General features: G+C 40.8%; 1 protein-coding gene across 1 annotated transcript in view; it reads right to left on the bottom strand.

The window, feature by feature from the left end:
* RIPK1 (receptor interacting serine/threonine kinase 1) overlaps positions 1–12,260 on the bottom strand; it is a 21,038-nt gene extending 8,778 nt beyond the window's left edge. The window contains exons 1-7 of the mRNA XM_014940736.1: positions 11,968–12,260; positions 10,170–10,323; positions 9,526–9,663; positions 6,968–7,196; positions 5,933–6,082; positions 4,617–4,693; positions 1,383–1,473 (exon numbers count right to left, since the gene is read on the bottom strand). Coding sequence (XP_014796222.1) covers positions 1,383–1,473; positions 4,617–4,693; positions 5,933–6,082; positions 6,968–7,196; positions 9,526–9,663; positions 10,170–10,323; positions 11,968–12,119 — 991 coding nt within the window. The 5' untranslated portion in view covers positions 12,120–12,260. The remainder of the gene's footprint in view (positions 1–1,382; positions 1,474–4,616; positions 4,694–5,932; positions 6,083–6,967; positions 7,197–9,525; positions 9,664–10,169; positions 10,324–11,967) is intronic.
* Positions 12,261–17,188: the final 4,928 nt, after the last annotated feature.

Here is a 17,188-nt window from a genome sequence, read left to right as displayed (position 1 = left end):
TATGTATGTGCTTTTGTTTTGCTCAAATAATGCCAATGAACTAGGTTTTTTTTGGCTTTTTTTTTTTTTTTTTTTTTTTTTCCACATTACATGAATTCAGTCTGTATTAGGCAGGACCAAAACTAGTTCCTTTTGATGGCTGTATATTAGTACACCTTCAGTCTGACTCACTCTGCTTCTCTCGTTACTGCTGCTAGAGAGGGAGTGGGAGGAATAACCTAATACAGAAACAATCTCATCAAAAGTGACAGCTATTAGCAATTCACTATTAGCATAAACTATATGGCATCCATTCTCCCAGGCAAGATTGAGATGTAGGAACAGGTCCTGTGGGATTTCTTTCACTACCACTGTCTGAGTAATGCCCATTGACTGGAGGAAAAAAAACCCTGATTTTGACTGACATTTGTCAAAATAGTATCTTTCTGCAGTATGGATTCACAATATAGCTTTTGTATTTAAAATACAAGAGCATCTGTAATCTGCTGCAGTCATACGTGATAGGGAAATGTAATTATACTCATTTAAAGATATAGCAGTGGGGCTGCCCTATTAAGTCCATAAATTCTACTGAAGAATAGTTATAGCAAACCTAGCATGAGTTGCATGTTGCAGTTTAACATTATTAATTTAATAATGTCTTTCAAATGGTGTGAGTGAACTCAGCAGGACTTTATTTCTGTTGAATTTGATATTGTTGCTTTTAAGCGGTGTGATTTATATATGATCCTATATCCTTTGTCATTAAGAAAATGTGGTAAAAGAATTCCAGATACTACAAAAGTGTAAACTATATCGGCATGTGTCAGTGTGACAGCTCCATAAAACCATGAAACATGCAACTCATTCAAGATTTGAAAAAAAATATGAGATAAAGGAGATAAAATTCATCTATTAGTGCTCCTCAGATAGATTCCATAGAGACAGGGGTCATAAACAAAGGAATACATTATAATTATGTGTCCTGGTCATATCCAGACCGTTCGTAAGAAAGGCTGGAGTGGGAAAAAGAAAAGTCTTCATGAAATTAAAGCCTACAGACCAAGCAGATGGAGTGCCTAAAAGGATGGGAAGAAAGATTGAGTATGAAAAGTAATTATCAAAGTGACCATTGAAAAGTCTAATGTTAAACAAAATTTTCAGCACAGGAGAGAAAAGCAGAAGAGTGTAGAATGAAATGGGTTCAAACTGTAGATTGTGAAAAATTCAAATAGTAAGCATGACTTCTGGGAGCCAATTTAATCTTTTCAGTGACTACAGTTGTCTCTGAAGCCCTCAATAATTGAGTCTCTTCACAACTCCTTAATGGTAAGATTGCTTACTTTGTACACATACACACCTTTATCTTTGACAGAATAACGATGTGCTAGTAAACGACTTACCTACTTGACCATTACTGGTATCTTCTGCTACAGCATCTATTTGAAGGGACTGCATGCTATTCAGCAGTTCATTTGACTCGGGCCACATTTGCTGCATGTAAGTAAGAACAAATGATCAAATTACAGGCAAAAGTTTAACTAAAGGTAACAGGAAACAGCATAGCTCCCCAGTGAAGTGGCATGGATGAGCAGATTCTGTGAATGTGGGGGAAGAAATGCCATACTCTTACACAGAGCATAGGCTGACAGAATATACCCATTGCTTTGCTACAAACAGGCAAAATCTTTTCTTCAATGAAGGGAGGATCAACTGCAGCGCAACTGCAGTATGTAGTACTCTGAGTTGGCCAAACAATACCCTCACCTACCTAACTGCGAGCTTAATCCTGACAGAGTAGTTTTGGATTGTCTGTCTTGTACTTCATAGCTAGACTTTCTGCAAATAATCTTAGTAAGAGGATGCTGCTGAGGTAAAGGTAGCAAACATGCATCCGATTTTGTGAGTACCTTCATGAACAGGGAAGAGGATTTACATTCAGATATGGCCATGTTGACTTCTACGAAGAGTATTAAGAACAAGTAGTTCAGAGCAAATCTTCAGACAGATACAGTACAATTTCCTTTCTGCAAGCCCTCATCCTCACTTCATTAGAGTGAGGGCAAAATCCATTCCTGTTCTACTCCTTTGATGGTTCCCATTATTCTGCCTTCATAGAATTTTTTTAGCCTGGAAAACTTATTTCTCAATTGCCCCAGTGCTGCTTATTCATAAAATAATTTCTAGAAGTAGGGAGTGTGTTGTTTGCTTTTAATTAAACCCAAGAAGTACTTTCACAGATTAAAAATCAATAACCACTATACCTTCTAAAAAAATGTATTTCCTTCTGAAAGCAAAAGATGACATTCTACAGTGCATTACATCTTAGATCCTTAGATTTTACTCAAGTAACTGAACTGCTTGAGCAAGGGGGTTGGACCATATGAGCTCCAGAGATCCCTTCCAACTTTAGCCATTCTGTGGTCCTTTTAGTTAGGAGGCTGTGGATTCTGCTTCCACAATTTGCTAGTTGGGTGTGGAAGGCTATGCCCAAACTCTCTAACTCATGTTGCTACTGAAGTGGTACTAATGGTTCACCACACTGACTTGCCTTTGATGCTGTATTCACATTCTGTGCCCTGATCAGGACTTCCTTCCTGTGAAAGTAATAGACTCACAGCCCACTTTCTAAATGGTCCTTTGGTCCCTATAATTTGAGAGGTATATTTGCAGAGAGCTAAGGCAATGAGTATAATTGGCCATGATCCTGATTTGGGGCCACTATCATAAATCAGATGTATATAGTTCACAATCGTGAGTTTGGTCAAATTGGAAATCTGTTTCATCAGTTTCATTTTTCAAAATTCTACTGCTTTTTTGAACCGTCACTGGTGCTTCATAAACATCACATGTTCTCTAAACCAGAATCTTTCATTTCCACAATTGTAGACGTGGTGACAGAAGTAAGCACTTTGAAATGATTCATTTACAAGTTTCTTTAAAGGCAGTTGTTTTTCTTAGTTAAAATAACTGGGCAGGTACTCTTCTGAGCCTCACTTCACTGCAAAGATTAAACCTCTAATTCCAGGAGTTCTCACTGGTAGCCAACAGTACTTCTGAAGTGAGTAAACTGGAACCTTTTTATCACAGGTTTTATTATAATCAGCCCAATTGTTCAAGAAGTTCTCGTTCTCTTATTTTCATTCAGGAAATCATTCTTTGTATCATAATTTATAAACCTACAGCTAGAAAAGTAAGAGAAACCAACTTGGGCACTCAGGAAAAACACCCAATTTCAAGTTTCCCCAGTGGGAATATACTGTGGTATAGCTTCCTTGTCTCAAGCAGGCTGAGATTCATTAGACAATGAATGCAGGAGAAAACATTACTAAGAATTTACAGAGTTTTTTACACTTACTCTAAATCAGATTCTGGCAATTTTGAATCTCTAGAAATAACATTTTATTTCATGAGTGAGACTTAATGGATATACGAGAAGCTTTTTGAAGTATTATCAAGGAATTGGAGTGTCACTCAGGTAGGAATAGACTTTGGGGGACCTCAGGCCCACCTTCTGCTCAAAACAGGGTCATTTATGCCATCAGAGTTGTTAGCTCAGCTACTGGTAGCTTTGTGCAGTTGGGTGTTGAAAATCTCCAATGATGGTGACTGGGCAACCTCCTTAAGTAACTTGCTCCACTGTTCAGCTGTCCTCATGGGGAAAAGTGTTTGGGTTTTTTTTTTTTTTCCCCCTCTTACATCCAATTTGAATCTCTCTTTCAGTTTATATCCACTGTCTTGTCCTCCTACTACGCACTGCCGTGAAGAGCTTGACTCAGTCTTCTCAGTAAACTCCTCATAGGATGGGGCAGGCTGTTATGTCCCCCCAAAGCCATCACATACCTAGGCTGAAACAGCCCTGGTCCCTCAGCCCCATCTCATATGGCAGGACTAACAAATGCCAAGCAGATCTGCTTGATCTGCTGCCTGTGACACTGATGTTGCTGGCCTTCCTGTCTGCCAGGCAGGCTGTGGCTGGTGTCCAGGTTGCTGCTCACCACTATCCTGAGGTCCTCTTCAACAGTGCTGCTCCCTGGCCAGGCAGCCCCCAGCTGGCACTGAAGTCAGGGGTTATTCTAGGTCCAGCACATTGCATTTGTCTTTTCTAAATGTCACAAAGTTTCTGTCACCTCACTGCTCCAGCCTGCAGCTGGCAGCCTTGCCCTTGTGACTGTATTGACTGGTCCTCCTACTCTGGTGTCACCTGTGCACCTTATGAGAGTGTGTTCCATCACATCACTGAGGTGACTGATAAAGGAGAAAACCAGGGAGGGTCCCACTGTAGTAGACCTCTGTAGTACTGCAGTTGTTAATGGCCTGCAGGTGAAGCAGGACCCACCAACTGCTACCCTCTGGGACTCACCATCCAACCTGTTTTTCATCTGCCTATTCAGACAGTCCCATCCGAACTTGGACACAAGAATATTTTGGGAGACAGTGCTGAAAATCTTCCTAAAGCGCAGGTAAATGACATGCACTGCTCTTCCCTCATTCACAAATCCAGCTATTTTATCACAGAAGGAAATCAGGTTGGTCATGTGTGATCAGTCTCAAAGTGGCAGAATCTGGACATAACTGGGGTTGGGGAGAGGGGATGTGGGGAACTGACATTTTAAAATGCATAGAAATTTACTCACTTTTAGCTTCTTCAGATCATCTTCAATATTTTTTTCTAGATTTTGATAGTAAAATGGCTTGTATCTTTGCCTAATTTCTGAAAAAAGAAAAGAACTAAGTGAAAGTGTTTTTCAATGGAAAATAAGCGATTTATACCTATTTAATAATTTTAATGGATAAAGATTGAGTAAAGACTTGTATGAAGTCAGAAGCAAGAAAATTATACCTACATTTGGAATTTTTTTCACATGGTTCATTTAACCTTAATGAAGAATAGGATGATTTCTAGGTATCTTTTTGTTGTTGTATCACTTTGGAGGGGGAAGCTCTCTGTCTATGATCTCTGGCTGACAGCACCTTGACTTGACTGGCCAAAAGATTGGTTGTCCCATTTCAAGAAATAAGATATGTTCAAATCAGTTGTTTTATTAAACAACTAGCCTGTCTCTGCTAAAGATGGAAATAATCTTCTAACATGGTAAATATCACTATTTTGCCTACGGGAAAATTAGAAGCTAAGACCCAGTGCAATTATAAACTCAATCTATTAACAGTAGATTATGCAGGTAATATATATAGAAATAGTAGATGGGTTCCTCCTGGTATACAAATTTCCTGTGAGTATTTAAGTACATGCTGGTTGTATACCAGCTCTTGGTGCCCCTATCTAAATCCAAACCTCCGTTTCCTGTTATGTGTAGGAGTGGTTTTTTGTGGTTTGGGTTTGTTTTTAGGTTTTTTTTTCTGCTTGGTTTTTTTGGGGGTTGTTTTTTCTGGCACTACATATTGAAGCAGCAAGAAAAGGCAAGAGGAGATAAAGAATTTTGGCTGGTGTTTCCTGAATGCTCTTAATCTCCTTCCCAGACCCTGCAGTCAAGGCTTTGACTGACTGCAAGTGTTTTGGGATCTGACCACACAAAAGGATGATTAGCTAGTCAAAGGATGTCGTGTTGCTCCTGGAAGGCTAAACTGAGACAGCTTTTGAAGCTAGTTTCAACAGAGCATTTTCTCAGCCTTACCCAAGATATGTCCCCTGATGTTAGCTTTTCTGTAAATTTCAGCAGGAAGATTATACTGTGCTGAAGACAAATTATCAGCAGGTATAAAGTGTCTTAGCTCCATCAACTCACTAGTAATTCTCAAGTCTGTAAGCACTGGACCATAACCCATTTTCAGTCAGGGTAAAGAAAGCAGGCTTTACTGGGCATGCGAATTGATATTTCTATTTTCAATGCAAAAATTTATAATTTAAGAGGAAAACACTCAAAATTATTTTGCTGCATTACAAACTATCGACAGACACATAACAAAAAGTAATCCCAAAGCAATGCTTTACCTGCAAAGGTTGGCCGTTTCTCTGGCTCTTGATCCCAGCATTCTTGCATTAAGTCAATAATTTCCACTGGACACTTATTAGTGATCTCCTTTATGTCTGGTCTGTTTCCATTCATGATGCCAAAGCAAATCTGGGCTTCATTTATACCATCTGAAAATAAAATTTAATATCAGATCCCAATAGTGAGTTTTGCATAGGTAAAAGAAATAGCAAAGCAGGTCCCTGTGTGTTTGTGGATATGTAAAAGAAGATTTCAAAGAAAGATGCCTGATTTACAGCTAGAAACCTCTCACATTAGTGAATCCAAATTCACTACCCTAATTTCTACAGATTAGAGATTTATTTTAAGACTAATGAGTTTATTTGCACTGGGTATGTTTTACATATAAAAGTAAAGGTGACAGATCTAGCTCTCTAGAACCTGAATCTCAGTTATGCTCCGCACTGGGTATGAACACAAAGATGGCCACACAGGCAACATTTAGCCATTTAGTTAGCAAAAAATCCATTCAAAATGATAAACATGTTACTCCGGAATTCCACAGTCTGTTCCTATTGCTCTACATGCGCACATTACTGCTTGTTGAGAAATTAGCACCACGCAGCTGAGAAGCAGTAACTGGCTGTGTGACCATTCCTGTTAAAAAAAACCCCAAAACCAAACCAATAGAAGACCTAATGCAGGGCATTCAATAAAAAGACCAAACCACACATAACTAGCACACCTGAGGAAATAGCGTACACCAAAGTTTCCATCCTTGCCTGCCCAAGGTTTGTCTTCTGCCATTGAGTGCAGGTTTATGCCCACACTGTGGGGGATATGAAGAGCTTGGGCTCATGCCTTCATTTCAATTCAGATGTCCTTGTCCATTCTTACACGTCAGGAATTATGCGACTCATGCCTCTTCCTGGCCATGAGGTGTCGAACACGTGTTATTCTGGGCCAGAGGCAATTTAATCTACTAACCTTTATTTTATAAATGCATAACATTCATAGCTTAACTTTGTGATAGCGCCTTTGTGGAAGTAACTTACGTTCATATGGCTCTTTCTCAGCAAAAATTGCCCACATCACTATGCCGAAGCTGTAAACGTCTGATTTCTCCACAGGTTTTACATGCAGACAACTTAAATGCTCTGGGGCCATATAGAAAAGGGTCCCAGCGTTGTTCTGGCAAGTGGTCTTGATTTGTTTCTGCCGGACAGTTTCCTCATGGGTCAGCCGACTCCAGTTCTTAAAGGAGGCAACACCCAGATCTGCAATCTGATAAATCAAACACATTAGAGCTAGTGCTGGGATGAAGAGGAGATAAACAAGTATTTCATGCACTGCTCAATTTTATAATGAATAACTTGTAGTAGCTTACCTAAAAATGAAACGCTGCAAAAAATGCAACAAGAAAGGAAAACAAACTATTTGTCATTTTATTGGGTCTTTTTTTTTCTAAATAAAGTATCACTGCCAACTGGGAACCATCAGGCTGAACCTTCATTACTAATATAACCCCACTTGGAACAATTGCACAATGTAATGAAAAAAGTTTGGTTTCACTCATATTGACAATTATGTTCAAGATCTGTTTGCAGTGCTTGTGGCAGAATAGAAGCAGCTGAGATTAAAATCCAGAAATAACCTATGAGATGGCCACATATCCCTCCTCCCTCACTGCCTTTTCCATTTAGAATTCGTTTAACTTTATTTCCTTAGATCTTCCTACAGAAAGGGGGAGGAAGAGGATCTAAAATGTGACATGTATGCCAAAGAGACATGGAAAAGGATAGCATGGAATAAGTTAAAGCAGGGACATGTGGGTACTGCGTGCTTGACAAGGTGACATTACTGAAACTTTAGGGTGGAGTTTTACAACTAGACTAATGGCTGATGGTGAAGAAAGTGATCCTGCCCTCATATCCCTGCAGCCTCCAGCTGCTCCTCCTGTTCCAGCTCTGACACTTACCTGACACTGGGAAGACCTAACGCAGGGCATTCAAATGGCTGGCTGAAGCAACAGAAGGGTAGCACCGCCATCAAGGAAAATTTTAATCTGCTGGTTTGGCTTCCTAAATCAGGGCAGGGTGGTCAGATTAGCATCAGTGCCAACACAAGGCCACACAAGGTCAACAGGAGAGGAAAGATGGAAGAAAATGAGACCGTCTCTCTTGGCCACAGGCAGCTGTCAAATTGATTGGTGCAACCCAATCATTTCAGATAACACTGAGATGATGCCTTGTCTTGCTTCTAACTTGCTTTTCTTTTCTCTCTTGTTGCCTCTAACCAGCTTATTGTTCCTCTTGAGTTTCTGAAGCGTTGGGCTAAATTTAGAGGTCATGCATTCTGAGGAGTAGGAAAATGTAAATGACATCCTGCTGAGGAAGTAGGAGTCCAAGTTCATGTCTACAAGTGAGATGAGGTCTAATGGGATAGAGGAAGATATGATATAAATCTTCCTACGTTTGCAGTTTCCTAGAACAACTATTTCTCTTTATACATATTGGCAATGTTAGATATATTCAAGCTGATAAATCATACAGCAGCTACCTTAAATTATACTTTTGATAAAGCTGCTTAAGGATGTCTGATCTGATTCTGAATTTGATCCTGGGTTCCGGTTCAGTGATGATAGCCTACTTTGGTCCTGTCCATAAAAGCAAGCTGAAACCCAAAAAACCATACAATTTACATTTAATCCTTTTTAAATTTATTTTTTGCAAAAAAAAAAAAAATAAAAAAAAAAAATTAATTGCTATCTCTTATCTACAAGCTACTCATACTGCACTAGGACTTGCTATTACATTAACCTTGTCAAATCACTTCTCACTAATATATGCTTGAGAAATATTGAATGACAGAGCTCTCTTCACAGGAATTTCTTCTGTAGTTTCATACTGTAATGGGGTGATTATTTCGGCAACTCACCTTAGCCAGAGACAGGACATTGGATGAGAACTGCTGCAAATTCTACTCAGGCTTATTCAGCAGAAGACTCTGTATCTATGTGTCTCGATCCAAAAGCCCACTAAAGTTAATAGAAGGGCTTCAGAACGGGCTTATGAACCTTTCTTTGAAGTAGCTTCCTGCTGCTTTTTTTGCAGCTGCTGGCAGTCATTTAAAAATGATGACTAAGGGAAAAAAAGAGGGAGACAAAAGAGGAAAAGATAATAGGCAAAAGATGGAAAAGAATAAAAAGGAGGAGGTAAAGGCAGGAAAAGAAATTCAAGCAGTAAAGGAAAAAAGACATGATCCATAAGACATTTTGTTTTGTTTCAATCTCTGCATGTTAAGGTTTGTTTTTTTCTTTCTAGCTCTTTTGTTATTTGTAGTTCATTGTCAACAATATTATTCTTTTTTTTAATACACTTAGTAATTTTCTTTTTTTTTTTTTTGCACACATGGGGGGAAGATTAAACAAATCTCAGACTCAGAGGTTTTACAGGCCACCATACTTCAATGATTCACTGCTAACACTCTCTTAGTGATAGCTTGCTGGACTACAACGGAGTTCATCTACCAGCGAGGAACACTAACCAATGTAGCTGAACTGGGTTCTTCAACCTAAATCATCAGCTTGCTTTGTTTGCATTTTAACAAGTACCTTAATGTGGAAATCTGTGTCCACAAGGATGTTTTCTGGTTTTAGGTCTTTGTGTACAAAGCCTTGCTCATGCAGATAAAGCATTCCTTCTGTGATCTCCAGCACAAAACGCCCTTTCACTGACAAAGGCAGTGGGACCTAAAATAAAGAACAGAAGTACCATCTATTAAAAAAGGCTACTACAATTATCAAAGTAAAAAACAGTCTTTAAAAAAGGCTACTACAATTATCAAAGTAAAAAACAGTCTTTAAAAAAGTTTCTTTTTCAGTCTCAAGGCTACCTCTTTTCAACCCAGGCTATAAAAGAACCAAGGTCCTTCTTGGATCTAAATTTTCACATTACAGTAATTCTAGTGTCATTCCATGTTTACAGAACTGTTCTTTAGCGAGTTCTCTGCATATCTCTATAAATGCTTCTATAACTCCAAACCTATAACTGTGGTCTGCTCCTTCGTGCTGTGAAAGCCATAGCTGTCCTCTGCTCTCTCTAGAGAAGGCAGGGCTACCACTAGCCCTTTCATACAAAAATAGGAGAATGAGAAACTAAAGACTCCATTCTTTGGAGATAGCAATAGCATCCTGTCACTTTCAAGTATCTCATCAATCCTAAGGAGTGGCAAGGGATGAAGCAATTCACTGCTCACTTTCTGTAGCACTTTCATCATGTTCCCCCGGTCCACATACTCCATCACAAGTGAGTAGTTGCCATCTTCCAAAACTATACCTAGTAGTTTTACCACACGGTCATGCTGCAGTTTGCGCATAATCTTGCCTTCTTCAAGGAGGGAAGCGTTATATCTGTAAAACAGAAATTACACTGAATTTAGGTGTCAGGCTAGAAAGAACACAGGCTCGAAAATGCTGTTAATTTACAATGACAATGATGGCCAAAAATGTCATCATCCCTAGAGCCACTCTAAGAGGAACCATACCTTCAGCTGGTTTTGAATTGATACAGCCTTGTTCATGTCAGGTTATATTCTCTAAGTCTCAAATGGCTTGCACTGAGACTGTCTCCTTAGCCTGACTTTAAGGCCTGCTTTTCAGAAGTGCATAAGCACCCATTTTCTAGGTGCACTGCTGTTTATGTATGTCAAAATCCCTGAACTGGGGTGGGATCAGGACAGGGCAGGGCTGAAAGAGCCTTTGGACAAGGAGGATCAAGACACACTCCACTGCCTCTTGTACAGGAAACTATACATGTCTCTTACCAGAAGGGCTGGTATTCATGTTCACGTTCAAAATGGATTTATTACAGGGGATCCACCCACACGGATGGAGATAACATTTACTAACAATTAGAGCTTTACGATGAATTCAAAGCCTAACTTTATCAAGGCCTCTGTATGATACACCAATAGTAACAGGTACAAAGCTAGGAGCTCACCAAGGGTGTTAAAGAAGGATGGTACCCATTGTATTAAATAGTCTCATTTTTACTGTTGCTCCTGTTCTAGTCATTGGGCAAAAGGATTTAAGGCTATCTTGCTTGCTAATGCTCTCCCACCCTGTGACTTCAAAGGAAACTGCTTTCTCCCTCTGTGTTCCTTTAGTACTAGAGACAAAAGTGTCTGTTTCATTTACATTAGGCTAGGTTGTAAATTTGCTGAAGACTTTTAGTTCAAAACTTTAAGGAATAACAAACTTATGAGCCTGTGTGATGAGAAGGTAAAAACACAAACCCCAAAATAAACCAGGGAGGCTTATCCGTTTCAATTGTGTTTACCCCAGACTGTCACTACGGTTTGCAAACTACTAGAATCTCTTTCCGCCAGCAAAATAAAAACACAGTTAATGTATTTATTACAATTCAAACTAGAAGAACATGGGATTTTGTCTCTCTCTAGTGGATGACTCATGGGAGAGTTTTAGGATTATCATGGCTCTGATGTAGTAGAGCTGCAGTGTGACTTGAATCCATTGAAATCAACAGCTAATGCAATCCTTGAATTAGATCAGTGGGCTTGGCTCACTCTGCTTTTTCTCAAGGGAGAGAGGGTTACATTCTTGGTATTATACACGTGGGGTTGGAGTCTTGCTGCTAGCTCATGTGTTTAGTTCCTAGTGGACATCTATGGTTGGACAATTGTACTGAAAATTGATCTACAAGCTTGACAATATCGTGTGCCCAATGAGTTCCTGTCTTTTCTTAAAGGTGCAAGAGTCCCCTCAATTCTTAACAATTCACAGTAGTGCCTACCTTGCAACAGAAAACAGGAACTTCACTGGAACAATGAGGTAAAGGTAAAACTAAAAAAATTGTCTTGAGGGAAAAAAAGAAAATTTGCAGGATGGCTGCTAGTACTGTCTTAGAGTATTTTCCCCACATACAGTATCTCCAGAATACTAAGATCTGAAATCACTACACTTTATTTAGACTTATCTCCATTGATCCTTAGACAAACCGAAAGATAAAAAGCAGAACTAAGATCTGTAACTTACTCAGTGCGCTGGGGTCCTGTATACACTTTTTTTAATACTACATATCCATGTTTCTTGTGAAAGCATAACAAAATTGTTCCAAATCCTCCAGCATCTAATTGTTTTTTTTCAAGCAAATCCTGGGTGTTCATGTGGATGTCTTCCAGCGACATGTTTGCAGTCTTTGTGGCTTAGCAATTAAAACAAAGTCAAGTGCTCTAGTGCTTCTGGACCTGTAGCACGAAGGAGGAAAAAAAAGTGCCATTATCAAGCATTTAGCTGTTCCTCTATGTAAGGAGTGGGACACAGGTGTATACTCTCATTACCCTTATGAACAAAGGTCCTCAGTTTGAAACTAAAGATCATAGAATGGTTAGAGTTGGAAGGGACCTTCAAGATCATCAAGTTTTACCCTGTCAACCCATCACAGTTATATTAGTCAATGTAAAACTGTTTCTTCACCTGAGGATCTCAAAGTGCTGTTAATAAATATTTTTTATCCATATAATATGCAGTAGAGCGGCACTGTCCCTACACTTTGTGTGTGCAAAATCTGAAACCCAGATAAAACAAGGGCCATGGTCCCAAAGGCAGGTAGTGCCTAATGATTGTGATAAGTATCTCGTTTTCTAAACTGCCTGAACATGGGCCTGTCACCTGCCCAGATACTTACATAACTCTTAGCCACCTTTTGGGCACCTTTGCAAATCCAGCTCTAAAGGGTTTGCTTGAAGCTTCAAACAAGCAAACAAATAAAAGCTTTCTCTGGAGGGTGAAACAAAGAACCTAGCTTCTGTGGGAAACTTCTTTTCACAGCTTTAAGGAGACAAGTGCTAAGAAGGACTGTGGTGGGGACATAAGGCAACTTCTCCTCTGCCCCTCAAAAAGAAGAGGAACAAAGAAGGTTTGCAGTATCTCCTAAGGCACCAAGAGAAAAAGAGAGCTTGGGGGAGCCTATGGAATGGGTAGATAAGGAAACCCCAGTGGATGCCAGAATAATTTTAAGCATTTAATAAAGCTGTGGTCCTCTCTTGCCTAACATCTCTCTCAGGAGGTAAAATCTTAAAAGAAGGCTAGACAGCTGATAACTTCTGCACACGCCAGCAAGCCCAATTGCTAGCACAGGTGCAAGCTACAAGTTCTTTTTCCTCACTGAAGATATAAGGTACCTTAAGCACCTTATGTCAAAGTAAGGAAAGAGTTTGCTGAGAAAAGACAAAGTTCAAGCAATTAGCAGGGCTGCTCAGTTTCTATTCCTCTTGGGTGACTGACACAGAGATACAAAGCTGGGAGAAAGGCACCGTTTCAATGTGCTACTACCAGCAATAGTAGACTGGCTCACGCAGGTAATTAAGAGCTCTAAATAGTGTAGCAAAGGGATTGCCAAATTTTTCAGACCAACAAGTGACTGCTAACTCTGGTAAACTACTGTGTACCTGTATTATCCAATCTCTAATTGAAAAGATTGCTTAATGCTGTTATGAACATCAGCTGCAGCCTAATTTCCACAGCCTCCTTCTGGAGCCTGGGAGCTAAGGAAGTACCAACAGTGCCTGGAGAAAGTAGGTGTCTGAGGGAAGAGAGATGTTTATGTGCAGATTTGGATGCCTGGTCAGTTTAATACTGACAAGCTAAAATAGGGAAGAGCAAACTTAATTTAACAAAAAAAAAAAAAAAAAAAAAAAAAAAAAAAAAAAAAAAAAAAAAAAAAAAAAAAAAAAAAAAAAAAAAAAAAAAAAAAAAAAAAAAAAAAAAAAAAAAAAAAAAAAAAAAAAAAAAAAAAAAAAAAAAAAAAAAGGTCATGCCTGTAGAAGAGAGAAAGCAAGAGCTTCCTCTTCCAAGTGTGTATGTGCTCTTTGGGCTGTTGTTGTATAGACAAGGAACATCTTCTCTAGATCCTGGAGCATTGTGCTTTCTTCAGAGTTTTATTCTTTGGCTTTCCTGGCTTTGAAAGGACACAGATTTTGTCTAGCTGGAGTGCAAGCCTGCAGTATGAGCACAAGACTGAGGATACAGCATTATTTGTTTAATAAGAAGGTAAGCTCTGCAATGCTTAATAATTTTGAGGGGATGAGAGATTGTTGTTGAGTTTTGTTTGTTAGATTTATTTTTTAAATTGCTTTACAGTTAATCAAACAGCTGTGTAAGAAATGACTCCTAGCAGTGCCAAGAATACTCACTGCTGCTTTCAGGTGAGCTTTCAGCTCGCTGGAGGTTTCTGATGATGGTCCTGTTTTTCTCGGGGTGGTGCTACTGATTGTTGTGCAGGTAGGGTGGCTATCACAGGCACAAAGGCCTGAAAACAGTTGTAAGACTTGAACGTGGCATGAAGTAATATCTTGCTTCTTTATTTGGTGTCTTCCTTTTGAGAATTGGTTCCAAGTCACATATCTATGGTAATTTTTCTACGTTAACGGTAATTATACATCTAGGTAGTAGTTATTCTTGTAAGAACTGCATGTGTTTTTCTTGTGAATGTAAATTAGGTGTGTATTTTTGAGTCCTGAATCTCTCAAGTTGCATTAATGCAATAGATAGTTTGGGGCTGCCATTCAATACTATCACCTGACAAAAACCAGCCCTGCCTCAAACTGCAACAACATAGGACCTTTGTCCTATTTACATTGCTAATACCTGCTCCTACCAAGCAGCATGAAATCATGGTAACCACAGGGCTTGGAAATTCAGAAGAAGTAATAACTTCTGAAATTATAAGATATCTACTGAAATGAGATGGATAATATTCAACACAGGGAATTTGCTCATAAGGGAAGGAACCCTTCTCCTTGGGTGTGCTCTACTATTAGGATGCTACTATTTTTTTAATTTTTTTTTTTGGTTGTTATTATTAAGTACTGAGGTATTCTGAGTAAAAGTTTTTTGATCTTAAGACTTATTTCAAACCCAAAGGTTTTTGTAGGATGGATATCACAGGAAAGCAATCTCTAACCAGGCTTTTAAGCAAAGACTACTTATTTCGGTACACTATTTAACATGAGCTATTGGCTGATGTTACCTGGAAATGTCAGATGATAAAAGAAATCCAGGAGAGAAGCTCAAAGGCTCAAGTTCATTTCCAAGCTTACTGCTCTTTATTGAGATGCATAGTAATTCAAATGTATCCTCATTGTGATACACCACTGCATACATCATATATCTGTGGTCAAGAGAGCAGAAATTTTGTAGTTTTGTTTAGCCTAACCTTACAGAAGCTATGTGTACTTCTAGGGGTTAATTTGTATTCTATGAGGTAGCTTTCATATGTATACTTGATTGATTACAAAGCAGTATTTTTTTTTTAATATACTATTCTAAACATCTGTATAAGGGTGGGTTCATATTTAACAAGTGCCAACATGTGTTATGAAAATTTTGAGCACTGGTTGCTAAGAGAGGGATTTTTGCCTACTAGTATGCTTGGGTTTTCTTTAGAGAGGGATGGAAGCGTAATAAGTGGGTTTGTGACATTTTTCTCTTTGACATTATGGTTATGTTCTCCCCTCTAACCTCCAAATGGCACATAAATGGTCATTATGTCGTATCGGGCCTGATCACCATTCAAAAGTGGATTGCTCTAGTCCAATGATTTGTTACTGGTCTGATGCAGATCTTGCATAGTGTGCATGGTTCAGGAAGATTGCTGAGTGCATTAGCAGAGTACTATGAAAAAAGATCATGCTGTAATTGCAGCCCTTTTGGTCTAATGATACTCAGAGGGCACAAGTTCTTGAGAGGAGTTACAAGGCATAATCGGAGAAAGTGAACGAGTTTGCAAGCACCAAAACTCATGGCCGTTTAGTTATGGGTCAGGAATGGAAGGGAATAGCAAACAGGAACCAAAGCTGGTATCGCCAGTACGGGTAGCAGTAGGTAAATGGCAGGGTCCCTGCAGCTGAAGACAAAAATACTGCACGTGTGAAAGACATTTCAAAAGCTGAAAAGCTATCAGTGCATCTCAACTCTATTGCTGTAACTCTCATAACCCTCTCTGTCTAAACCTGTCCCTTATCCCTTATCTTCTAATATCTGAAGGGAGCCTACAGGAGAGCTGGCGAGGGACTCTGTCAGGAAGTGTAGGGACAGGACAAGGGGTAATGGGTTTAAACTGGAAGAGGGGAGATTTAGATGGGATACTCGAAAGAAATTCTTTACTGTGAGGGTGGTGAGGCACTGGATGTGGATGCCCCATCCCTGTGGATCCACTGGTTGTGGATGCCCCATCCCTGGAAGTGTTCAAAGCCAGGCTGGATGGGGCTTTGAGCAACCTGGTCTGGTGGGAGGTGTCCCTGCCCAGGGCAGGGGGGTTGGAACTTGGTGATCTTTAAGGTCCCTTCCAACTCTAACCATTCTATGATTCTTATGCTCAGGGCTTTCTTTTCACTGAGGATTTTTTTTTTTTTTTAATTTTTTTTGCTTTTGCAAATAGCAAAGAGAATAGATGTGTCCGATAGGCAGCAGATGACAGCAGGGACCCCAGGGGAACGCGAGGAGGAGCCAAACCAGGGCAGGTGTTGGTGACACACGGGTTTTCATAGGCCCGGAGCAGCGGGGGGGTGAAACACTCTGCGGGCGCCGGTGAGACCGGAGCGGAGGGGGCAGGCAGGTGGTCGGTGCAGTGACTCGCACAGGCGCGGCTGTGTCACAGAACAGCAGGGGTGACAAAAAACAATGTGTATCGCAGGTGGTCGGTGCAGTGACTCGCACAGGCGCGGCTGTGTCACAGAGCAGGAGGGGTGACAAAAAACGATGTGTATTCTTGTATGGGAACGACAACGGGCTGCCTGGGCTGCCCCGTACTGCCGGAGGAAGCGGGGCAGCCGGTGCCGGGCCCTCCCGGTCCGGTCGGGCCGAGCTGGGTCCCTGCAGCCCCGGGGCGGTCGGGGCGGGCAGCGCCTGGCCGCGGGGCCGGGAAAGTCCGAACGCGGCTTTCTCCGGCCTAGTTCCTCGTTAGCCGACTTGACATGTCCTCCTTTTTCTTCTCCTCCTCCTCCTCCCGGTGGCTTCCTGCCGCCGGGGCCGCCTCTCCGCCCCCCGCCGTACCGCTTCCCGTGGCGGCGCTCCGGGGGTTCCCCCGCGGCCGGCAGACCCTCCCGGGGAGGGGAGAGGGCGGCGGGATGCGCCGTCACCCCCCCGGGCCACCTCGTCCTCGGGGCCCGTCACCGGTGCCCCGGCAGTCCCCCGGGGCCGGGATCCGGACCCCGCAGCGGCAGCGCCTTCGGGGCTTTCGGTTTCGGCGGGGCTG

The sequence above is a fragment of the Calidris pugnax genome, unplaced genomic scaffold (genome assembly GCF_001431845.1).
Source record: "Calidris pugnax isolate Ruff unplaced genomic scaffold, ASM143184v1 scaffold8, whole genome shotgun sequence".
NCBI lineage: Eukaryota > Metazoa > Chordata > Aves > Charadriiformes > Scolopacidae > Calidris > Calidris pugnax.
The sequence above is the reverse complement of the archived record's forward strand: the minus strand, read 5'-3'. Positions and strand labels throughout refer to the sequence as shown.